General features: G+C 42.2%; 2 protein-coding genes across 6 annotated transcripts; both read right to left on the reverse strand.

The window, feature by feature from the left end:
* Positions 1-70: 70 nt before the first annotated feature.
* On the reverse strand, positions 71-14,148 carry LOC113021914 (serine hydroxymethyltransferase, mitochondrial-like). The gene is made up of 12 exons (XM_026166758.1): positions 13,743-14,148; positions 8,178-8,369; positions 5,441-5,520; positions 4,695-4,895; positions 4,474-4,555; positions 4,068-4,190; positions 3,542-3,681; positions 3,279-3,441; positions 2,765-2,864; positions 2,275-2,430; positions 1,619-1,726; positions 71-1,359 (listed from the first exon to the last, which is right to left on the reverse strand). Exons 1-12 carry the CDS (start codon positions 13,917-13,919, stop codon positions 1,232-1,234), a joined length of 1,650 nt encoding a protein of 549 aa, XP_026022543.1. The 5' UTR covers positions 13,920-14,148; the 3' UTR covers positions 71-1,231.
* A 2,463-nt stretch (positions 14,149-16,611) lies between these two features.
* Positions 16,612-24,838, reverse strand: sp1 (sp1 transcription factor). Of its 5 annotated transcripts, none has more exons than XM_026166750.1 (6): positions 24,692-24,838; positions 24,007-24,080; positions 20,974-22,369; positions 19,668-19,809; positions 19,251-19,444; positions 16,612-18,529 (listed from the first exon to the last, which is right to left on the reverse strand). In XM_026166750.1, exons 1-6 carry the CDS (start codon positions 24,696-24,698, stop codon positions 18,216-18,218), a joined length of 2,127 nt encoding a protein of 708 aa, XP_026022535.1. In that variant the 5' UTR covers positions 24,699-24,838; the 3' UTR covers positions 16,612-18,215. The 5 variants fall into 5 exon arrangements, with proteins under 5 accessions (XP_026022535.1, XP_026022536.1, XP_026022537.1 ...); XM_026166751.1 differs by having other exon boundaries at positions 19,251-19,441; positions 24,692-24,837; XM_026166752.1 differs by lacking the exon at positions 24,692-24,838 and adding an exon at positions 24,619-24,682.
* Positions 24,839-25,278: the final 440 nt, after the last annotated feature.

Raw genomic sequence — 25,278 nt, forward strand, 5'->3', positions numbered from 1 at the left:
TTCTATTTTAATCATCTATGGCTCTAAGAAAAGAACAAATATGTAAATATTAATGACAACACTGACCCCATTTTCATTACTGGACTTTATTAGAATGACACTAATAAAATTAGTAAAATGTGTAAAAGGTTGGTTCAAACCTTTGTGTACAGCAAAGATCAGAGATTTGGGAACACTGCAGTAAAATGTATTTTGGCTGAATTGTGACATGGATCATTTATTTGCGTTTGTTCAAAGAAAAAGTACCACGTAATTTCTAACATCCAGTTCTTAATTGTTGAACGAGACAACTCGTTTCTTCTCACTGTACTGAGAACAGTCTTTAAACCAAATGTGCAACAAAGTAGTCTGAAGCAGCTTGATTTTCAGTTTCTCACTTTACATCACACAAAAGCCACAGTGGAAAAAAACAACAACCACATATCAGCAGTACAAAATCCTTCTTGTAATAAAATAAAGGAAAATGGATTGAAATGACATGACAATTAATACTTTTTAAATAACACGTAGAAAAGATTTCTCTTTGTAAACAGACCAAAGGTATGACTTAATACGGAATGCTATTTACGATTCCATTTGGTTATTTAGAATTATTCTGACATAATAAAATATAGAAATTTTAACCTGCGTCTATGATATGCTGGAAGAAAAGCAGTGCCAAAAGACGACAACGTGCATCTCAAACCTATTATAAAAGCAGTTTGTAGTGTTGCATATTTAAGATATAGTATATTAAAATATATTAAGATCTTGGTGTAATTTTTGATCCCCTCTTTTCCAGCACACCCGTTCACATTGAAATTACATTAGTGACGTTAGTTAAGACTCAAATGAAGTAAGACTCCGTGCACCTTATTACAGTAGCTAATCATGCACTTACCAAGTCAGACTGTGACACTGACTGTTGCTAATTATTTCTTCCACACACTTTTGTTAAGAAATCATGTGAAGAAGAAAATCTTCACACACACAATAGAAAATATGTTGTTCTGCTCTAGAAAATCTGTCACATTTGATTGTTTATTTAACTCAACATGGAAGCTATGTTTTTCCCCAAACAGATGACTCGTGACTGCAAAGCAGTATAAAAAATTATTTCCCATTTATGATTGGAAAAGCGAACTCAAGCCATTTCAGTTCACAGGCTCCAGCCACATTTCACTCCATCCACACTTCTGCCCTGCCGGCTCTCTGCCATCTGGCTGTGATAGACCCGTGAGTCCACAGTGGGCTAATGGTCGGAGAACCCTGGCATGGGAAAGGGCCTGGCAAAAGCTTCAACACGGTGGCGCAGATCTGCGATGCGAGCCACCGTTTCTGGGTCCTGAAGAAGGAAGTTCTTGAAGTCCTGGAGCTTTCCTGCAAACAACAACAGAAAAGAGAAATGCTCAGATGTTTATTCTTAGCTTCCTCTGTTTCACTACCACTGGGCATTTTGTCTTCTCTCATGCAGCAATTTTAAAGACCGTGCACTATATTTGACTTTATAAATTCACTAATGCTATTACAGTTAATAATGAACAGTTTCAAACTGTGCTTTGGTAAAAAGAGTTTAAACATGTTTTAGGCATCCCCTGAGCTACAGATTAATCTGCCCCCCTCCTCACAGCAGGCTCACCTGTCTTTTTCTTGACATCCAAGGCAATCTTGAAACCCTCATCCATGAACTCGACAACTTGCACAAAGTCAGCTTCTTTGAACTGTCTCGAGGTCAGGGCTGGAGCACCTGACAGAGAAGAACACATCACTTAAGCTTGAAATACACTTCCCATTGTTCTTTTCCAGTTTAGATCTTTTAATTCCTGTTCTTGTGTTTTCCCCCTAATTTTGCTTTATAGTCTTTAAAAAAAATAGCATAGAGTGGGAGCTTCTTAAAAGGTCAGTAAATAACCTATACAGGCTTGAGATGTGTCAAAACTACAACCGATCACCACATCAGATCCAGAAATTTCATTGCACTGTTGTGTCTGTATCGTTCTATTCTGTCTGGTGTTGCACTGTCTTTGCACATTGCACTTTATGTAGTCCTGTGTTGATTGTCTGTTATATGTCATATGCAGCACCATGGCCTTGGAGGAACGTTGTCTCGTTTCACTGTGTACTGTACCACTGCACATGGTTGGAATGACGATAAAGCCACTTGACTTGAGGGAGATTTAAATTAAGATTTCAAATGAATATACAGGGAAGCACGTGGTTTCTAATCCTTAATAAGTATGACCACCTCCTGGTGTGTGTCCAGCAAACATAGTGTGATGTGAAGCTGTTTCTCACCAAGTCTGAGGCCACCAGGCGTCAGGGCGCTCTTGTCTCCGGGGCAGGTATTCTTATTGGCGGTGATTGACGCAAGCTCGAGCACCCTCTCAGCTCGAGCACCATCAATACCCTTAGGTCGCAGGTCCACGAGGATCAGGTGGTTGTCGGTCCCACCTGGAACAGCCAGTTTTCAATAAATAGGAGGAAAATAAGTCACCTGTACATTACACGAGATTAAGGGAAAAAATACGCTAGGAATGTGTTTTACTGGTACGATCTTCCACTCTTACCAGTTATTTGGCTAAAAATATTTACTAAGGGATTAAAGAAAGGTGTATGTACACACTGCAGAGTATATAAACTGAAGGCTATACATCAAAACAAACAAATATCATTTTTGGATTTGTGCTTTTTTTCTTGTGTAATTTACATTTTGTTACAGGACATTTTAGATGAATTTTCAGTGTTAAATGCTCCGTGCTGAGTAAAGAAGTGCATGCTAGATTACCTGATACCAGAGTGTAGCCTTTGCTGAGAAGAGCTGCAGCCATAGCCTTGGCATTCTTTAGCACCTGGTCAATATACTCCTTAAACAGGGGAGACTGTGCCTGGACACACAGAACCAAAAGTGTACAGTAAGTTAGCCTTTACATTTGGCTCTGTAATACCCTACTCCAGGGGTAGACAACTCCAGGTCTCGATGGCCGATGTCCTGCAGGTTTTAGATCTCACCCTGAGTCAACACACCTGAATGATATGATTAATTCATTACCAGGCCTCTGGAGAACTTCAGGACATGTTGAGGAGGAAATTTGGCCATTTGAATCAGCTGTGTTGGATCAAGGACACATCTAAAACCTGCAGGACACCGGCCCTCGAGGCCTGAGTTGTCTACCCCTGCACTATTCCCTTTACTGACTGAAGTTTATGCAACATGTTCTTAAGCTCCTCAGCTTTAAGTCTTGAAAACAAAACACCAACAGATCCAAGTTTGCAGTTCGGTATTTGTGTGTTGTGCAGACCTGTCTGAGTGCCACTGCTACACCAGCAATGGCATGGTTATGAGGTCCACCCTGCAGGGAGGGGAAGACAGAAAAGTTGATCCTGTCCTCGAGGTCGTACATGATTTCCTTTCCCTTTTTGTCAACTGAGCGAACACCCTTCCGATAGAAGATGAGACCAGCCCTGGACAGAACAGAATCTTTTACTGATGAAGCAATTTTACAATTTTTACTCAGCAATTTGATTTTTGTTCCCACCCGTGTCTCTTACAGTTTGACCTTACCTTGCTCCACGGAGGGACTTGTGCGTGGTGGAGGTGACCAGGTCAGCATGTTCAAAGGGCGAGGGGATGGCTTTGGCTGCCACCAGGCCACTAATATGAGCCATGTCAGCAAGCAGGTAGGCATTGATGTTGGTGCACAGCTGGAAGAAAAAGAGGCAGGATGAGGGAACAGTTATAAAATTAAGACCAACATGTATACACATGTGGCAGGAAAGTTCCATTGTTCTGTGGTTTACAAAAGCGTTTAATTAGCCCTAAAAGGTGAGGTGAAAATACATTCTCTTTTCCATCTGCATTAGATTCAGATGGTTTTTGGCCCTTCTTATACATTTGTCCTCTATTTTAAGGTGACAGAGGACCAAGCTGTCACCTCAAAAAAGCTGATTAAGTTTTAAATACAAACACAAAGCTGATCCATCCTTTTGATACAGGATAACAAGAAGAAGAAAAGTGAAGCACACAACAGAACAGAAAAAGACGGGGTGAACACGGGGTGAACTGAGAATGCAGAGAGTTCTCCGTGCACCTTCTTGATGCGGGCATAGTCAATGAGCCGGGCATAGGCACTGGTGCCAGCGATGATGAGCTTGGGCCGGAACAGCTTGGCCGTCATCTCCATCTGGTCGTAGTCTATAAGTCCTGTTGCAGTCTGCAGTAAAGAAGGCAGATAGAGGAAATGGCCTTGGCCGGTCAATGATTACGTTTCAGAAAACACAGTTTGCAAGGACAGCACTGAACCCGTTATAAACATCTTACTGTAACATACTGAAAACTGGACTTTCTTAGTATTTGCTGGCTTATTGACTTTTGGAAGACTTCTCACACTGACATTGATAAGACATAAAAAAAATACATCAGTATATCCCAGCTAATCATTCGACACTGGTATAAACAGGTGTCAGTAGATATCAGTAGAAAGCTTTTCTACTTACATTTAGCTTGTAAGGCATTGACTCAAAGTAGATTGAGGTTGCAGAGATTCTTTTCACATCAGACATGTAGCCGTGAGTCAGACTGGAGTAAAACAAACAAACAAACAAACAAACAATATATACATAAAGAATAAAACAGAAAAATCAGATTTATGAATTTAAAAAAAAAAAAGGGGGGGGGGGGGGGGCACAGCAAAAATACAGCAACAGTGAATACTAACTGTCCACCATCAGGCAGGTCCAGGCCCATGATACGATCGTGGGGATTGAGTACAGCGGTGTAACTGGCAAAGTTGGCAGGAGAGCCAGAGTACGGTTGGACGTTGACGCCCCACTGAGCTGGATCCAGGTCAAAGGCCTCCAGAGCTCGCTTCTGACAGAGCAGCTCAATTTGGTCAACCACTTCTGCTCCACCATAATACCTGAGGGTGGAGATGGAAACATGAACTACTGTGAATAACCTGCTAATTTCAGCTTTTTGTTAGAATTTAAACCTACAGTGATTAATTGTTTGGCCACAACGCACAATAGTTCCTTTTAGGCCAATGTGGCGAACTGTTGTTTATGTGCATTCCCAGCAAACACAGCAAATAAATATCATTCAAATCTGATGTAAATCCAGCGTTCAGTCTTATGTGTTTTTGTTACAGTCAGCTCCCGATGAAAACTGCTTATACACCCGACAACAATCTCCAGCTACTTGCTGTCTATTTGTCTGTTGCTTGAGATTCAGCAGGTAGAACATATTGGGGGTAAAAAATAAACACTATGACAGGTATACATTATGGTAAAATATTTCCTCCATAGCGTAGACTGATCGGTATAAGCAAAGCCTTTAAGTACAGCACTAATTCTGTACTATCATTTGCAGTCATTACTTATCTGAAGGAAATAAGAGAAAATTCATTAACTGAAAATAATATCAATCATGTTAATAAACAGAGGTGTAGCTGAATAAAAAACCTACCTTTTTCCTGGGTAGCCTTCAGAGTATTTGTTGTTAAGACAGGAGCCGAGAGCTTCCAGAGCAGCGCGGCTGCAGAAATTCTGCAATGAAAACACACACAAGCGAACACTCAGATTAATGGCACGAGTGGACAGATGGGACAACGACAGAAAATTAAAGTCTGCGAAGTGATGGTGGGAAATTTTTCCCTGATGAAAAGCAATCAGTGTAATACTGTCTCTCTGTGTTAGCCCTACGACAGACTGGCAGAGCTCTGTCCAGGCTGTCTCTCACATCCTACGGTAGCTCAGATTGGCTCCGCCTCTCCACAAGTCTGAACTGAACAAGAGGAAGAAAATGGATGGGTGGATATTATTATATTAATATCTGCAGAAAAAGGTTTTTGTTTAGTTTTTTTAATCAAATCATCCATTTTTTCTTCACCTCCCATGGAAGTATAGCTCAGATTATTTTGGTTTGTTTTCCTGGGAGTTTCTATTCATGGGTCAACGTGTGTTATTAAAACTACAAGACCCAGATTTACCTGCAAACATGCTCATCCAGTTCTGACATTCTCACACAGACTTTCATACATCTCCTCCTACATGTACTCACTTGACAAGTTAACACTGTGTCCTTGTGCCCCACTGTACAGCCAAAACAAACAGCACCAAACAGAACAAGTTGCTGCGCTCAGACTTAATTGGATTCCATCTTTTTCAGGCCTAACTGAAATAGTGAAAGCTTTACCAAATTCAGAGGTCCAAAACAGCCCTAAATATGACAGATTTGGTTGTCTAAAATAAAAAAAATGTATGTGTGGCTACTGCAGGCACAATGTGAGCTCCAATTTAAACAAAAATGCTGATAAAGTAATCTACTCTGCACAGAAACTTGATAAAACTGTTGTCAGTGGATGATATGAACAGCACCTCCCTTGTCACTGGTAGAACAAAAGATAAAAGCAGGGCCGATTCAAATAAACTGTGCTTGGTGTGAAATGAAAAATGTTACTATTCAAAAGAACAGACAAGGTTTTATCTTCCGTTTCTTCTTCGCCACAGTAGTTGCAGCCCTGGCTGTGTAACATGTCTCTCTTGTATATCGTCACACTGGTCAGTAACAGGATCTGACATAAAATGAACACAGATAAATAAAGTCTGAATTCTGCCTCTCTGAATGGGGTGGTGGTCGTGGTGTGTTGTTATTCAAATGCTTCACCTGGAAGCTAACAGCTTTCTACTGCATCCGTCTGTCACGCCAACTGCTGTGCATATATTGTGTGTACACATGTGGAAAACTGTACGTCTTCTCATCGGAGGAATGTCTGTCTGAGCTGTACTGTGATGTGACTTGCAGAGTGAGCTGGGGAGGAGGCAGAATGAAGATATCAGCTTTATCTCACACTACAGTGGTCAGGCTTTGTGTTGAGAGGGGGCTGACATACTCCACTGAACTGTGGCGAAGAAGGAACAGGAGGAGAGAGAAGGAACAGCAGAAGATAAAACCTCGTCTGCTCTTCTGAATAGTAAAATGTTTTGTTTTCCAGCCTTCGAATGAAAACAAAGAGCTGCCCAAATCTTTCTGATAACTGAGCTAGTCTCGCTTACAACAAGCAGAGTTTCTTATAAGTGTTTTTACTATTAAAGAAGTCAAGTTTGAATGACTTCCAGCTTACTGTGGGCAGTTCCTCAGTGAGTGAATAATGAATTAACAGGAAGCTGGATATGAATTTATTCCTAACAAAACCATTTCTGCATTAACATAAAAGGTGTGTGCCGACTTATTCTGACTTTCAATATATGTTTATATTCATGTTAATCCACTTATTGTGCAGCCTATTCCATCCCCACTAGGGCAGGGCAATATGGCCAAAAATATTTATCACGATATATTTTTGAAAATTTACAATAACGATATAACTGACGATATAATTGACACTAGACAAAATACTTTACAACTCCACAAGTTTATTAGTGCAAAAAACCCCATCAATGTATTTTCACTTAAACAAGCAGATGGTTTTTTTATGTGCATTAAAGTTATATAAAAATTTAACAGTGCAAATGCAAATTCCTTGCTGACAGTTTAGCCAAAAGTAATTTCCAGTGGAAATTGGATGACATATCCTCAGCATAACCATGTATAATATCCACAAAAGGTTATACACATACGGTAATATTATGTTGAAGCACAGTACGTATCACTCCACGAGGCTCCTGACTACGGTAGCCGCAGTGCTCCGACAATCAAGCGGTGCGGCTTCGTAGCTTAGCAAAGTCGTACTAAAACATTTTTGACAGATTTTTGAGCGCCGTGTACCACATAAAATCAGTTCGGTAATAACGGCGGCCCACTTGCATGCTCTACCAAAAATTGTGCTTTGGTGTGTATCTGACGGACAAACACCAAACCAGTTCCACACCACTGAAGTTGCAGCATTTTTACAAACCAATTGTGCTTCATCCGTTTCATTCAATGATCCGCTTTCGCCCTTCTCATTCTCCGTCGCCGCCATGCTTTTTCCACCATGTGCGTATGAAAACAAAGGCACTGCGCATGCACGTTTTACCCATATTCTATCGCGATATTTCCTTTTCTTATCGTTGCCCAACGTTATACCGGTATTATCGTGAACGGCATGATATGGCCCAGACCTAATCCCCACTATAATTTGTTAACTAAATATACACTAAAAGAAAAAAAAAAAAAAAGCTTATACAAAAGCACTTAAATTTACATTTCTAAGATCTAGTACCTCAGATGCAATGAGCTCCAAACCACGGCACTGCCTGTCCTTCTCCTTCTGCAGCAGATTCCACATCTCGGGGTCATCCTGAGCCAGGCTCTCCTGACCCGTCCAAGGACGATCTTCATCCGCTGCACGGGTGGCAGCGTGAGACTGGTGGGCACGTGCACTGAGACAAACAGGGACTCGCTGGCACAGCGGCTGTGGGTGGAAGACGAGTTGGGAATATGAGGAAAGAAAATACAGAAAGGAAAAGGTTTGATTTAGAGTTTGTCAGCTTTACACAGATATCGCAGTTACAGTAGAAATGTTTTCTAAAACTGTGTCATTGCACCAAACTGGGTCATGAGTTGCCAGAGTGTGAGATTGTGTCCATCATCCTGCAGCTAACAGATGGTTGTATTGGATTTCCAGGTACAACTATTGTATATTTCCCACCTAATCATGTCGTTCTCTTTGTAGCCTGCTGAAAGCTTATCATCTCAAAGTTGAGAAATCAAATTAGTTTGACTTGGTAGCCACAGATCATGGTGCAGTTAAAGTCCCTGTCATCTCCTAAAGTTGCTGAATTTTCATGGACATTTGTCAGTTTTTGGTCACCATGCTGCTGCTAGCTGTCCTATTACAAAGAACATCAATTCTCTAGTCTTTATTTGATCATTTCATATATTTAAAGTGTGATTCTAATTTGTCCTGTACAAATTAGGAGACATTTGCCTCCTTTCAACTACTGCGCTTCCCTTACACTCTAATGCAGCCTGGTATAATTAGAAGCTGGCGTGTTTTCGTGATATCAATAATCAGCATGGTTGTTCAATTATGCCTCTATCAGCACTTCTATAAACTGGGACCGACTTTTACAGCCTCAGTGTACCAGAAGGAGGCATACAGAGAACAGATTCAGCACTTCCTGCTTATCTAATCTGGACTGACCATGCTTCATCATGTGAGATGTTGCAGAATTAAGTCATTTGTGATTACTTGCGTTGCATTTTTGTTTTCAGTCTTCATGTATGTCAGGTGTGGGGAATGGCCCATCGAGCATTTCCTGATTTTTAAAGTGCTTATGATGTCATGTCTGACATCATCAGGTTAAACCAAGAGGAGGGGTTTCTTTTACCATAATTTTGTTTTAGGATAAAAAGGATTTGTTGAATGTTTTTACTTATATAGAGCCATCTAGTTGTATAAATGTGTCAATCAGAAGAGTGGGGAGCTTTATGTAGCTCTCAGTCATTTGAGTTTTAGATTCCCCAGCTCAAGCTACTGGTACTGGCTAGACCAGTGGTCAGCAACCCCTGTATTTGATTAGTGTTAGTTTTTTTGTTTTTTTAAGTTCAAAATTGGAAGGTTATTGTGATCTTGAAATATTATAATAAAATTATATTTTATTAATTTTCGTCGCTCAAAATAAGCGTCACACTTCACATCAGAAAGCCACTCTCATTCAGAATCACAAATGGAGTGATACTAAGAACCTTCCAAGATGTTCCTTTACTCCAATGTCCTGTTATATTTTATGAAGCAAAGAGCAGATTAATTTTAGGATTTAAATCCTCGGAAAAACTTTAAAATGCTTAAATCACAAAATTAATTTCCCTGACAGAAAGACGTCGTCGTCGTGGACAAATCTCAACGCTATCCTCTGAAAAAGTCAAGTGTAGGAAAAAAAGTACACACAGAAATATTTTTCAATTTGAAATCACATGCCCTGACCACAAGACAAACCCTGTCCTGTGAGTCCATTAAAACTTTAATCAAGATGCACACCAAAATAATTAAATTCAACAAGAACAGCGTGAGTGCATGTGAACCACTCAGTTTCATGAAAAACGTCAAAAACACCAACAGCAGCGACTTTTAAAACCAGCTCTGAAAACATGAGATTTAGACTCAAACTTTCTGAGAAACTACATGAAAGTTCGGGAAAATGTTGAGTCAGCTTTGTTATGCGTTCAGTATGTGATTCAGTTTTTCAGCATACCCAATCAACTTTGGGAATGTGGAAGTCTAGTACACTGTCCTCACTGTTCATCCATCCATCCATCCATCCATCCATCCATCCATCCATCTTCATCCGCTTATCCGAGGTCGGGTCGCGGGGGTAGCAGCCTAAGCAAAGAGGTCCAGACCTCCCTCTCCCCAGCCACCTCCTCCAGCTTGTCCGGGGGAATACCAAGGCGTTCCCAGGCCAGCCGAGAGATATAATCTCTCCAGCGTGTCCTGGGTCTGCCCCGGGGCCTCCTCCCGGTGGGACATGCCTGGAACACCTCGCCCAGGAGGCGCCCAGGGGGCATCCTTGCCAGATGCCCGAACCACCTCAGCTGGCTCCTTTCGATGTGGAGCAGCAGCTGCTCTACTCTAAGCCCCTCCCGGATGGCCGAACTTCTCACCCTATCTCTAAGGGAGAGGCCAGCCACCCTTCGGAGGAAGCTCATTTCCGCCGCTTGTATCCGCGATCTCGTTCTTTCGGTCACTACCCACAGCTCGTGGCCATAGGTGAGGGTAGGGACGTAGATCGACCGGTAAATTGAGAGCTTCGCTTTTACACTCAGCTCCCTCTTCACCACGACTGACCGGTGCAGCGTCCGCATTACTGCAGCCGCAGCCCCAATCCGTCTGTCGATCTCCAGCTCCCTTCTCCCATCACTCGCGAACAAGACCCCGAGATACTTGAACTCCTCCACTTGGGGCAGGAACTCATCCCCGACCCGGAGTGGGCACTCCACCCTTTTCCGGCTGAGAACCATGGCCTCAGATTTGGAGGTGCTGATCCTCATTCCCGCTGCGTTACACTCGGCTGCGAACCGCTCCAGTGCGAGCTGGAGGCCCTCACCCGATGAAGCCAACAGAACCACATCATCCGCAAAAATCAGAGATGAGATTCTGAGGCCACCAAAGCGAAAGCCCTCCGCCACTTGGCTGCGCCTAGAAATCCTGTCCATAAAAATTATGAACAGAACCGGAGACAAAGGGCAGCCTTGGCGGAGCCCATCACCCACCGGGAACGAGTCCGACTTATTGCCGGCAATGCGAACCAAGCTCTTGCAACGGTTGTATAGGGATTGAATGGCCCGTAGCAATGGGCCAGACACCCCATACTCGCGCAACACCTCCCACAGGACGCCCCGAGGGACACGGTCGAATGCCTTCTCCAGGTCCACAAAACACATGTAGACTGGTTGGGCAAACTCCCATGCACCCTCAAGTATCCTCGAGAGGACAAAGAGCTGGTCCAGTGTTCCGCGACCAGGACGAAAACCGCATTGTTCCTCCTGTATCCGAGGTTCGACTAGCGGACGAACCCTCCTCTCCAGCACCCTGGCATAGACTTTCCCGGGGAGGCTGAGGAGTGTGATCCCCCTGTAGTTGGAACACACCCTCCGGTCCCCCTTCTTGAAGATGGGGACCACCACCCCGGTCTGCCAGTCCACAGGTACTGCCCCTGATCTCCACGCAACATTGCAGAGACGTGTCAACCAAGACAGCCCTACAACGTCCAGAGCCTTCAGGAACTCGGGGCGGACCTCATCGACACCAGTTTCAATGACCCGATTTTAATTTGAATATATGATAAATTTGCACTGGAACGTTACAAAGACAATCTTTAAGAAATTAAGACAAAAACCTGATTTCTTGTTCATAAAAGGAGCCAAAATCTACATGAAAAGCTTATTTTCCCCATGTTGGATTATGGTAGTGTGATTTATAAGCATGCCTCTGCCTCCACTCTTAAGCCCTTGGATACAGTTTACTATTCTGCAGTCAGGTTTATTACTGCTGATTTTTATAGCGCTCATCACTGCATCTTTTACGGGGGAGGAAAAACAAACAAACAGCCCAACCAGATAAAATAACAACAGATGATATAGATAGCTGTATGTTATTGTCAACACATTATTAGGACGTTTTAAACCACGCCTGTATCTGGGGCATCCCAAACTTGTTCATATCAATGTAATTCACTGGAAGTCCGTACTAAGCTTGGAAAAATCTTTTTTCCTGTTCATTAAAAATCTGGGACTCTTGATAAAATAATTAATCATTTATAAAATGTTACTCAGCACTAAACTTTTGGTGAATTTATAATGATATTTTTAAACCATTTAGCTTCTTTTTTAATCTACACCAAATATCTGGATCCTGTCTCCTTATTAATTTACATTTGTATATGTTTTTTTTTTTTTTTATCTGATCTTTTTTTATCCTGATTATGTTACAGTTTAGCATGTTTAGTTTGTATCCTCTTTTCTTATTTTAAATACCAAGCTTGTGATAACATTTTTGTAAAGTATTTATGACAGCAGTAAATACTGATGAGGATAAAGAGTCAAACAGCTGCTGGTGTGACTGAAACAATGACTTTTACTTTTCAAGGTGGACAAAACACCCACGTGTGTTACATAATTACCCCCGTGTAGAACATTTGGTGTTAGTGCTTTCTTGGTGCTCTCACCAAAACCTATGAGGCCCATTTAGCACTTTGAACATTATTTGGACCAAAACCAGCTTCTTCAAGTGTTGAATATTATCATCCATTAACCTGTGCTTGCATTATCTGCAAACTGTTATCGGGATCAGGGCTCGACTTCACTCGACTTTATTAAAGCCCCTGTCAGCATGAAAGCCACTCATTAACCAGCTAAAAATACCTACAGCTTTTTCCCTTTTGGATAAAGTGGTGTAACACTAACAGACAAAGTTACCAAACCTACAGTGTGCCCCTCAACTTCTTCAAGTAGGCCAAAACAACACCTTACAAAAGTAGGTCACCAGGGTTTATATTTATGACTTTCCAAGCATACTGAACTAGCTTTGAATATACTGGGTTATTTTCAAAGCTTGTTGATATGAATATAATACTACAAAATAAATTAAACAAAGTGCGGCTTTAAAATTAATTATTCAGCATCTTTTTTCATGATCAAAACCTAATTTGTTTTTATATTTATTGCATATATTATTTAAACTCTTATTCCATTTCAAAGGCAGACGATACACGGTTCAACACCACTGCATGCATTCTTCCCTTCTGATCATCTATCAAGCTGTGCGGATGACACAAAAACACACATGTATGTCCACGCATCAACAACTCTAAGCATGAAAACACATCCCTGCCGCACACGCTCTCACTGAATATCATATCTTTAAATATGGTTCATGTGCCCCCTTATTAAAAACCATACACTTTAAATCCCTGTAGTTTGTTGCAGTTTGTCAACATGATGAAACTGAGCAGTCGCTGTTGCATCATCACGTGGACCCAGTTGCGTTCACCGAACTTAACCACTGGCAGCTAGCTTCCCGGTGGCGAGCAAACAAGCCTCGAGTTTGAAATGAAATGCATAAAGGACAGAAAGCAAACAGCTAGCGGTTTGTTGCATTCGCTAAATATAAACTGCACACTTGAGCTGCAGTAAGAAACATAACCCCACCAAGCGTGTGAATTGGTAAAGAGTAAACTCTGTCGTTAGCAAACAGCCAACCACGCAGAAATACGAGCTTAGTAACCCAACCGAAAACAACACCGGGGGCAAAACAGCGTAGAAATATATTTAACGGCACAGTTACCCGTGTGAGCTGTCTCAGAGCGAATAGCAGCATGTTTCCAGGTGTAAGACCAGACGAAGAAGCAGCGCACACACAGCTGGTACGGTCGAAAAGGCTGTTTGAGAGACGGTTGGTTACGCTCGTCCTACCGAAGGGGTCGATGGGAAGTGTAGGCACATTGTTTTGAGGACGACACATAAACTAGCGACGTCCCTGCAGCGCTCACTCTGCTGTTTCTTTGCTTGCACACACTCTGTCCGTTTCAGGTTAGGTTTCTCTTATTCAGCGTTACATTTTGAAAATATCTATGTCTGCTAAATATAGCGGAGCATGTGTGACTTCTTTAATGGTGGCATGGAAGTCCAGCTCTTAAAGGCATAAAAACACTGCTCAAAAAATAATAATAAAGGGAACACTTAAACAACACAATGTAACTCCAAGTCAATCACACTTCTGTGAAATCAAACCTTCCACTTAGGAAGCAACACTGATTGAAAATCAGTTTCACATGCTGGTGCAAATGGAACAGACAACAGGTGAAATCACCGATAAATGAGTGGTTCTGCAGGTGGTGACCACAGACCACTTCTCAGTACCTATGTTTTCTGACTGATGTTTTGGTGACTTTTGAATGTTGGCGGTGATTTCACTCTAGTGGCAGCATGAGACGGAATCTACAACCCACACAACTGACTCAGGTAGTGCAGCTCATCCAGGATGGCACATCAATGAGCTGTGGCAAAAAGTCTGCTCAAACGGTCAGAAACAGACTCCATGAGGGCACAACGTCCATAGGTGGGGGTTGTGCTTACAGCCCAGCACTGTACAGGACGTTTAGCATTTGCCAGAGAACACCAAGAATAGCAACTTCGCCACTGGCGCTCTGTGCTCTTCACAGATGACAGCAGGTACACATTGAGCACATGTGACAGTTCTCCACGGTGTCTGGAGGCAGCATGGAGAATATTCTGCTGCCTGCAACATCTTCCAGCATAACTGGTTTGGCAGTGCGTCAGTAATTGTGTGGGGTGGAATTTCTTTGGGGGATCGCACAGCCCTCCATGTGCTTGCTAGAGGTAGCCTGACTGCCATTAGGTACCAAGATGAGATCCTCAGACCCCTGATGAGACCATATGCTGGTGCAGTTGGGCCTGCAAGACAATGCGAGACCTCATGTGGCTGGAGTGTGTCAGCAGTTCTTGAGAGACGAAAGCATTGATGGTATGGACTGGCCCGCCTGTTCCCCGGACCTGAATCCAATTGAGCACATCTGGGACATCATGTCTCGCTCCATCCACCAACATCACGTTACACCAGACTGGCCATGAGTTGGTGGATGCTTTAGTCCAGGTCTGGGAGGAGATCCCTCAGGAGACCATCCGCCACCTCATCTGGAGCATGCTCAGGCATTGTAGGGAGGTCATACAGGCACGTGGAGGCCACACACATGACTGAGCCTCATTTTGACTTGTTTTATGGACTTTATATCAAAGTTGGATCAGCCTGTATTGTGTTTTTCTGTTTTTATTTTGACTCCAAATCCAGACCTCCATGGGTTGCTAAATTTGATTTCCATTGATCATTAAAAAAACCCCAAAAAAACCAACAATAACAACAAAAAAACCCTTTTAATTTTGCTGGCCGCAGATTCAACTATGTAAAGGACAAAGTATTTCATATAAATATTTCATTCATTCAGATCTAGGATGTATTATTTTTGTGTTCCCTTTATTTATTTATTTATTTATTTATTTTGAGCAGTGTATTTACACAATAATAAGATAAGCCAAACTTAGGAACTTTAACATTTAACACAACCCATAAATGTAAATTAGTAGCTTGATTATGTAGTAAAAGAAGAAAACGTTCCTTTAATTTTTAATCACAGTATGTAATTGAGTCAGTTAAAGCTCCGGGATATGGATCTGGTATAGCACAGAGGGTTGTAGATCAGTTTCAGCTGCTTGGGTGTTCATGAGATTTATAACAGGTCACCAGTTGTGCAACATAGACACAACCCCCAATACAGGAATGGTTTCACAAGTGGAGGCCGCTGACATTTTCCCCTCATCTTTTCTGGCTGTTTTTTCACCAGTTTTGCTTTTAGCTTGGGTCTGTGTCACTACTGGTAGCATGAGGCAACCTGGACCGTACAGAGGTTGCTCAGGTAGCTCCTCCAGGATGAATGCATCAATCAAGCCAGCAAATCTTCTGGCCAATGACAGGCACGCATACAAACATGTGGGGTCCTTACAAACTACTGATTACTATTTTGAATTGCTGGAATGAAATGTGGGCAAAATGAAATTTTTTGGGGGGGTGCCTTTATATTGAGCCCTCTGTAGCTTGATTTTTTTTTTTTTAAATCAAATAATAATGTGGCAAACTTTCATTCCTAATACATCACCCAGGCCATATCAATACAGATATCCAGCTTTTTTATGCAATGTATAAACTGTTTCCCTGCAATGCTAATAGGGATTTGAATTATCTCCTGTTTTTATTGGAAATAACACATGCAAGGATGGCAGTGCTTTCTGAAGACAAGTAGCACATATCGTTCAGTGAAGGGATTTAATGATGGGCTTAAGTCCCATCAAAGACAGGATTTCACCGTCTAATCCAAGATAATAACTTCTCTTTGCAGTCTGCAACAAACTCAAGCCCGAGGCGGACAATGTGATGTGTGCGGACAATGTGTAGACATGTGATTCCAACACTAGAGGGAGTCAAAGGTTTAATTGTCGTTCAATGTTTTACTTTCTCTGTAAATTAATTTTTGTCCAGTAATTCTTTATGTCCAAGTGAAATTTAAGTCATAATTTGAAATGTTTTCAACAAACTGCATGTATGTGCGTGTGTTGGACTGATACAAAGAAATGAGACAAAGTATATTTATTATTTTAATCCAGCTGTTGGCATTTGCAGTAGTTGTATACAAACAATATAAAATCCCTTGTTTAAAATGAGCCAAAAAATAAGAGCACTTGTTGCCCAATTGACTTAATCTCGAGTTGCAAAGAATTTTTAAATGTTGTTTCTCAAAGCAGAAACAAAACATTTCAATAGTTAAGGGAAGCACAACTGTTCATGACAAGACTTGGTACATTTTTCATCTTATTTGGACAAAGGGAAAATAATTCAAGGTTTGCCTCAAGCTGGACTTTTTCCAGTTACAACTTTAGCATGTGCATTATAATAGAAAAATTATTAGAAAGTTTATGGACCAAAGACTTTTTTTTTTTTAAGTTTTGTTTATAAAATGAGTATGAACCTTTGGTTTTGAGCTTACATATTTACGCTGTCTGGAAATTATTATAAAATCCATCACTCTGAGCAGATATGATGAAACAATAGTTAACCCAAAGAAAGAAACTGAACTGAATGCAAGAAAAAGTGTTGAGGAAAAAGAGTACCACAGAAAGAAAAAGTACTGGAAGATCTGGACTGTATGGAATCCATTATTCTATGACAGAAAGGCTGAGGTTTACACATTTAATCTACATATACATTTATAAATGTAGGAGTAACAATATTAAACTTGATTGTGCATGAAAGGTTTAGAAATCTGAAAGGCAATCATGAAAGATAATCCTGCTTATACTAAGAATTTCTGCAGCATTTACACAACCAAATACATATTTACATAAAAAATGCTTTTTAATGACAGATATCAAAGCATGATGGCTTAAGTGTGCTGGGGCTACTCTCAGTGCTCTGATAGCTACATCCTTACACTGCACTGATTAGTGCTTCTGGCTCTGATGTCATGTGTACATGTCCTGGTCCACCTCCTATCATTTAAATATTATTCCCGTGGCAATCAGATTGCTGTTTATGAACACATCCAGTTCTCCCAGCACTGCAATCTGAGAACTGAATATGTTCTGCTAAAGATTGTTTTCATCTTATGTGTGGTCAGTTAGCCTGAGGTGCATGTGTGAGACAGGAGCCCAGTCTGATGGGAAAGGAAGCATCTATGAGAGGAGGGATGGCAAAATGGCAAAGCACAGAGCTTCAGAAACAAAAAACAAAAAACAAACAAAAAACAAAAACAAACAATGGGGGGGCTGGCTGAATTTATCCCTTTGCTAAAGAAGAGATAAGATTAAAGAGAGCGTAATATAAGCTACAAATTCAACATGAAGTGTGGTGACTTATGTGTTTAATTGCAATCCCACTATCAAGTAAGACCGTTCTTTACGTGTGATAAATGTTAGTGTAATGCCATTCCCATTTTAAGGAAATCAAATGGTGATTTTTCTAGTCTAACATTTTAATCCAACTGAGCCTTCAATGCCCAAGGTCTCAAATACGAGATGGAAACATATTTCTCCCTCAGTCCTCAAAATTTATAGTGTCTGTTGCATTGCATCTGTCACCACCTCTCCTGCCTGAAGCCTCTAAAAGCTTCTGCATCTGCAGTAAGGTGCCCTTTTTAAAGCCCCAAATGTCCAAATACAATATCCACCAAGGCCACTTTACTCCACCAATTTAGAAACTATTGCCATTTATTTGGTGAAAGTCCACCTGCATCATGTTAATACCACTGCTGGCTAATCGAGCCAAGCTCTCTGCAGATAAGGTTTCCATGGTAACGATGGTGTGCTGGTCATTTGCTGAAACCGCTCCGGTGCCGGCTTCTGTTCCTGCTGCAGGCGAAGCAGCGTCAGGTGAGACTGTGGTGGCGGCGTTGCTGCTGGTAACAGTTGGCGGTTTCTTGTTCATATGGGTCTTGACGTGCTTTGAGAGGTGGTCGCTGCGCATGAAGCGTTTGGGACATTCTGTGCACGCAAACTTTTTCTCACCTGAAGAAAGGTAAACAAAAATAAATAAATGCATGTGATAATATCAGACTTTTTGCTGCACAGTCAATGATCCATTTGAGATATGGTAATAGTTGACCCATTGGAGTCAGTCTGTGTGAGCAACCATTTACACTTCTTAATAAAAAGAAGTTTAAACCAGAAACATCTCAACTTTTTCTACCTGTTACTATCTGTGTTCTGGGAATCTCTGTGCTCCTGTACTGATGCTGGTAAACACTGACCTATTCAATCAAGCATGCTGGTGCTGGCGTACACTGTAAAATTACACCCCATTTAATGTGGCAAACACCTATCACACATTGGCTTATTCGGTTTTCACACAGTGAACTCTGGGACATTTTCCAACTTGTAGCACATTTTGTGAGATAGGCCACCTTGGGGCACGACTGTTACACCTGCCGTATTCTAGCATCAATGTTGGATATCTGCACTCACGTGCATTTTCAGTCAATGTCTAGAATAGTTAAAGGCTGCACTGAATTCCTCTGATCTTCACTGTTTTCGCATTAAAGAATAAAAGTGAACTTTCCCCACAGCAGACACATTTGGGAAAAGAGGGCTGTTAATAATAAAACAATGTTGGCTCAGTTCAACTCAGTCATCCCTGCAAGCCATGACAAGTGACTCCGCACAATAACAGGGCCTGAAACTAAAATACGCCAGTTAAACTTATACAATAAAACTAAGTCATCACTTATACCTGTGTGTGTCCTCTTATGGCGCTGAAGCTCATCTGAACGGGTAAATCGTTTGCCGCAGTAAGACCAGTTACAGACAAAGGGACGCTCTCCCGTGTGCCAGCGAAGGTGGGCTCTGAGGTGGGATGTCTTGCCGTAGATCTTCCCGCAGCCAGTGATGTGACATATGTGCTGCTTCTTTTTAGTCGGATCACTGCTTGATGCAATAACCACAAATCATGAGCGTGAGAGAAATTAAAAACAAGTGATATTCAAATAGGTCTCTGTTTAAAAGATTGTGAAAAAACAAGTTTGCTTCAACTTTTTTGTGTAGTTCAGTTTTATAGCTAACAACAACGACTGATTGTTGAATAAATACATGTAAAAAGGAAAATAACATTTAGACAGGAAGACTGCCATAACAGGGCTCTGTAACATACCGTCCTTCTCCATCCTTGCAGAAGGGGCAGGTACATGCTTCTCTACGGTTACGTCGCCCTTGAGGTGGTGGGCTTATATCCTCTTCATCCATAGCTGTATTTTCATCCAAACTTTCTCCACCCGTCTGTAACGGCTGCTCTCCTGTAGCAACGGAAAAGAAAAATGCTAAAGTCTGACATAACATACAAAGTTTATCTAGTGCTTCATTAAACAGCTGCTGCTCTAAAAGCTTAAACCAGTTAAATTTTTACATGTTAGAGATCTAAAATACAGCTCTATAATTTCTGATCCAAAAACCATAGGGTTGAAGAGCTATGCGCTTTCTTCTCATAGCTCCTTATTGGCATAAAACCAAAACAAACAGTACTAATCCAATGTTAGTACAACTTTTTTTCTAAATAAGCTACATTTTCAGTAACAATGACAACTTTAGTCATCTGGTCTTTATCCATTATGCTTAAGTAACTTTAATGACAGAGTAAAATGTGGAAAAATGAGCCATTAACTAAAACAAGTCTAAACAAAGCCTGCTGCAAATGTAACTGCTGGGAGGCATACGATTTCACAACACTGTTAACAGACTCAGCGATTCTTTACAAACAGGGGAATTTGATAACATCTAGCCCAACAAACATGCAGACATACTGGGAGGAGCTGCCAGTGGCCAAACTTGGAAAAAAAAAAAAGGGTAAAAAGAAAAAAGAAGGGAGGGGTGCAGTTACACCCTTGCTATAACAGAGAAGTCGTGGCTGACCCACAATTGCATGTAATGGGACCAGCACGTGGAGGTACGTAGGGTCAGAGGGGAAACAAAAGCTTTAACAGGAACACAAACATGTGAAGTGGCCTAACGAGGTCAGAAAAGCACTGAACAAGCCAGACTGGTTCAACCAGTATAATTCACTACGTAGGTAAGAGGTGAAGGAATCAATCCAAAGATACAAGATAAAGAGGGAAAGAAAAACAGAAAGTAAATCTAATCTTCCAGGGTAACCATTGTTTACTAAACCCAACTGCAAGTCACATACTTTACAATTACCATGTACACCAAATTCTTTAACTACCAATTAAACAGAAATTCTAACAAACACAAAAAGTTGTTTGTGTTTAGATAGAATCTAAAATTATTTATGAAAACTAAATGGTCCAAAGAAAAGCATCTAATACGAATGAAAGTCAGATCAACAGGTCTTAAACACACCAACTGCTGATATAGTAACCTGCATGTTATAATAGATGGAAATATTATGCATGCATTTTAACGCTGAATATTAACAGTTAATGAAAATCAGGCCACTGGCTGACCTGCTGTGCTGGCGATGGTGATGGGCAGCTGGTGCATCTGCAGCCCGGACCCCCCGAGGCTGTTAAGATTTATGGTCTGGATCCCTGGGATCTGCACGGTGTTGACGGGTACTCCTCCAGCTGTAGCTGTTCCCTGAGCATGGCCGAGCTGGGGAAGGGACTGCACGGGTGCCAGTGTGATCTGCGCTCCCGTCGGATTCTGGATCTGAATGGTCTGCCAGGTCACTTGGCCGTTGGGGGCGACGGTGCGCAGCAGGATAGCCCCTGTGTTTGGCATGATTTGAAGATTTTGAAGCCCTTCCTGGCTGAGTGTTGGAGTAAACACTTGACCGCCTGTGGCTGCAACAGTACCGGCCTGGATGGTTTGGAGTTGCGCTCCACCTTGGATAACCTGCTGAGGCTGGATGAGGATTTGCTGTGGCTGCACCCTGTCTCTGTTGTCTGGCTGTATTGGGATACCCAGAGAAGAGGCCATGTTTTGCTGAAAAGTCCCTGTCACAGCTCCATTGCTGTTCTGCTTTTGGGTAACTCCATAAGAAGAGGTCGTCTGTGTAGTGACAGTGGAAGCACTGGTCATGTAGCCGGACTCGCTGTTGGAAGACACTGGCTGTTGTTGCTGCTGCTGCATGAGCTGGTTTCCCACTGCTTCTCCTCCACCATTGGTATCCCCCCCTGCAGCACCAGCAGTGACGGGTAACAAAGTGATGTTTCCATTTAGAGACACAGGCATATTTGCCAAGAACTGGGGCTGGTTTTGTAACAAACCATTGCCTAAACTTATGTTTTGTATGGGTATGGCTCCCTGAATGAGACTGGGCATGGTTATGATGTTTCCTGCTGCACCGGCTCTGTTACTCGCAGTTATGATCTGTTGGCCATTGGGAGAAGACACTATCTGAAACTGCTGGCCTGGTCCTGCTGCGGCAGGCACAGCAGACTCCTGCTGAGCATGTGTAAAATGCAGCGTCTGGCCATCCACTGTCTGAAACTGTGGAATGACCTGGTACTGGATGTTAGGCATCATACCTGATATAGTGGTAAGGACCTGCTGACCCTGCATTGACGGCGCCTGAGCAACTACAAAGGGCTGTTGTTGCTGCTGCTGACCCTGAGAGCTTACAGCTGGCGACAGCACCTGCCTGTTCTTGTTGAGGTCTCCTCCTGACATCACTCCTGAGGAATCTGTGGTGACTGTGTTGGAGCCTGAGGATGCTTGAACACTGAGAGGGTTTACCTGCCAGCTGTTGGCACTGGAGGTAAAAACAGCCTGGTTTAGGTCCAGTTGTTGCTGCTGATTCTGTTGGTGCTGGTCGGCAGGGGAATCGTTCTCTCCTGGGGTGTCAATGCGACTGCATGTGGCTGCCAACAAGGCGAGTGGTGACGGCTGCTGTGAGTCCTGGAAAAAGAATAAATGAAGGAGTACTTAGAAAGTAGAAAAATAAGAAATGCAATGTAGAGTTACAAAAAAAAAAAAAAAAAAAAAAAAAAAAAAAGTAACAGCTGCCAAAATATCAGGATGTTCAAGTAAAGCTGGATACTTGCATGTGATTGAAAGAATACATAATAAAGTTTAGGTGAAGAAGAGAGTGCAGGCAGGGGAGCAGGTGGAGATGAGTGTCTGGGGTGGTTTGTGACAGCAAGAGTGAAGATGGTGCCGCTAACTCAAAGGCAGAAGATGGGACTGGACGTGGCAGAGCTGCATACACACTGGAAGTCTATCGCTTGTCGCTGCTTTAAAGCGGACGGCTGGTCACTTGTGGACATTCCACGCTTCTGTTGCCTAGGTAACTCTCTAACGCATTTACCATCAGGTCATGTGCCAATCAGTTGCATTCTTCACTTTCACTTGTAGTCTTGTCCGTGGGTTACCTCAGGTCCCACCCACTTCCTATTGCTTGCGGTTATTTCGCTCATAGTCACCTGAACCCGTGGAATATCATCCACTTTCTGTGGTTTCTAGTCATCCGGACACTGTGAATCACTTCTAGTATGCACGCTGCTTTCAAGTTTCATTGGGCGTGACCAGTAGGGATGGGTTTAGAAATAATATTGGGGGAAAAGTCAGGTGGAGTGAGAGAGAATGTTACAGAGGCGAGCCCAAGATGGTGGACATGCACAGATGAGGAAAAATTGATATATTGGAAAAGGATGCTGAAGACTGAGCTGCCAGGCAGGAGGAAAAGAGGAAGACCACAGAGATTTAGTGAAGGAGGACATACAGAGGGTTGGTAGAGGATGAGGATGTTAGAGATGGGCTGAGATGGTGGTGGATATTTCGCTGTGGCATCCCCTAAACAAGAGGAAGTGTAGCCTGGTTTGGAAAGCCCAGTAACACAGTAAAATGTAAATATTGTCCCACTTTGTCCAACTCACTTTGAATCAGAAAATTACAAATTACAGAGTGAATTTTTAGAGTTTATTTTTTCCTTCGTTGCACATGATTCAGAGCATTTACGATACAAGATTAAATGGTTTAAAATGTCTATTAAAATTATTTTCCAAATTAATTTTCTGATTTAAAAAAATGCAAGTGATGTGGTAGATTAATTAAAAAGAAGAAGAGGGACCTCTTTTCTGGATGTCAGAAATACACACTCCACTACTAACAAGACCTTCATTAATAAAATTAACCCACTTTCTTGCCCTTTCCAGGGGAGTGGGCAGGGGGTATGGGAGGGACCACATTTTTGTGGAGTTGCGGCGGGCTTGGCTTCCCCTCCCCCCAAACCCACCCATCTCCCTCCCACACTTTTAGTTTGCCCTATAAACTGACTCACTCCGCTAGCCACCCCCTCCAAGGCCGGCCAAATGGGCCGAGCGAAATACACACGAAGTGCCGGGGTTTAACGGGAACACCCCGTGTGGGCGACTTTTACCTGCCCATTCCCCACCCCGGTAACATGTGCTCTGGGGAGAAAATCAACAACCCTCACAGACCCCGACACAAACGAGCCATAGAAGCGATCAAACAGATGGGAAGTGCACATGAGTTCAGTCTGGCAGTATCTCCAGTGGATGTGTCCCGTAACCTACTTGTGAATTTGTGTTTCGCTTTTGACTGAAGCCTCCACCGCTCTCCACAGCGGCCATTTCACCCTGCTGCTGATCTGCGGAAGAAGAGTTTTTGTAAGAGTACATCTCCTTAAAGCACTTCACAAGAAAAAAAAAAACATCACACATCGAAACTTACTACTGCGTGTAATAAAAAGGACGGAACACACGGAACAGCACAGGCCACGAACACACAATAAAAAGGGTGTTTTTCGGGGCCGCTGTGGGGCGATTCAGACAAGAAGTGCAAGAAAATCTAAGTGCTCACAGGGCCAGCTACATGCTAAGCTAACGTGAACTCACAAGTAAAGTGTGAGCTGAAGTGAACGAAATGTTTTCAGCCACCGCTGTAAGTACAACTAGCTGTGAGCTCACATCAGTTGCACGGAGTTAAGTGACACTATCTGCTTACCTATTAATTTAAGTCCAAAAGTAAAGTTACAAGTGACCAGTTGGTTAATTGTTGTTAGCCGTGTATTTTAAAAATTAGCGGGTTTGTAACCTTAGTTGGTCACTTTTTTAAAAAAACAACTCGGCATTTCGTTATCGGCACACGCCACATTTACGACACGGAACACATTGAAAACAACGTACTTCCACTCTACTCCTTACTGTTCAGTTATCGGTTCGTCCACAACATGCCAGTGAGTTTAAAAAGTTCACTTACTGCTCATAATTTGAAGACGGGAGGAGTTTCGCTGCTCTTTTTTCTGCTTGACAACTTTTCACAACTTCACACTAACTTGACGCCCCCCCCTTCTTTGAAGGAGAACAGTGGGTGCGTTCGATTTATGAACGCGGCAGCCTACCCACGTCGGGGAGAACACGCGGTATAGGTTTTTAACAGGCTTATCGTGGAAAGTATTGACGAGGAAGTCATTAAATGAAAGTAGCTCCCCTATACAGCTCAAGTCCAATTCCATTTACGTTTAATTCAAACATCTATGACCTAATTATTATCCCTTTTAGTTCTTAGTACAATATTCTTCGGTAGAAAGTATTTATCTAATATCAAAAATACAAGAATACGAGTGGAAAAATCTCCCAGTCGAAATAGGTAACCATATATTCAACAATGGGCGTTTTGCCATATTAAAAATTAAACTCACCCCCTGTTCGCTGCACTATCGCACTGTTCCCATGAATAAAAGAAGCACACCCTTTTAAGAGCCTCTTTTGAGCAATCGCTTCTTTTCTCCAATGGAGAAGGGCGTTTCTGCCAACGAGTATCAGTCGGACAATGTAATTGGGCTA

This window comes from Astatotilapia calliptera, chromosome 5 (genome assembly GCF_900246225.1).
Source record: "Astatotilapia calliptera chromosome 5, fAstCal1.2, whole genome shotgun sequence".
Classification (NCBI taxonomy): Eukaryota; Metazoa; Chordata; class Actinopteri; order Cichliformes; family Cichlidae; genus Astatotilapia; species Astatotilapia calliptera.

What these genes read in the sequence shown, in the direction of transcription:
- LOC113021914 (XM_026166758.1), bottom strand. Translation starts at nt 13,919, where the DNA reads ATGTGTCGTCCTCAAAACAATGTGCCTACACTTCCCATCGACCCCTTC. An exon ending in TAGCAGTGGCACTCAGACAG is followed by an intron (nt 2,865 to 3,278) that starts GTCTGCACAACA and finishes CTGTGTGTCCAG; the next exon opens with GCACAGTCTCCCCTGTTTAA. An exon ending in GGATGTCAAGAAAAAGACAG is followed by an intron (nt 1,360 to 1,618) that starts GTGAGCCTGCTG and finishes TGTTGTTTGCAG; the next exon opens with GAAAGCTCCAGGACTTCAAG.
- sp1 (XM_026166750.1), bottom strand. An exon ending in CACCATCGCCAGCACAGCAG is followed by an intron (nt 19,810 to 20,973) that starts GTCAGCCAGTGG and finishes CCGTTGCTACAG; the next exon opens with GAGAGCAGCCGTTACAGACG. An exon ending in TGCAAGGATGGAGAAGGACG is followed by an intron (nt 19,445 to 19,667) that starts GTATGTTACAGA and finishes TATTGCATCAAG; the next exon opens with CAGTGATCCGACTAAAAAGA.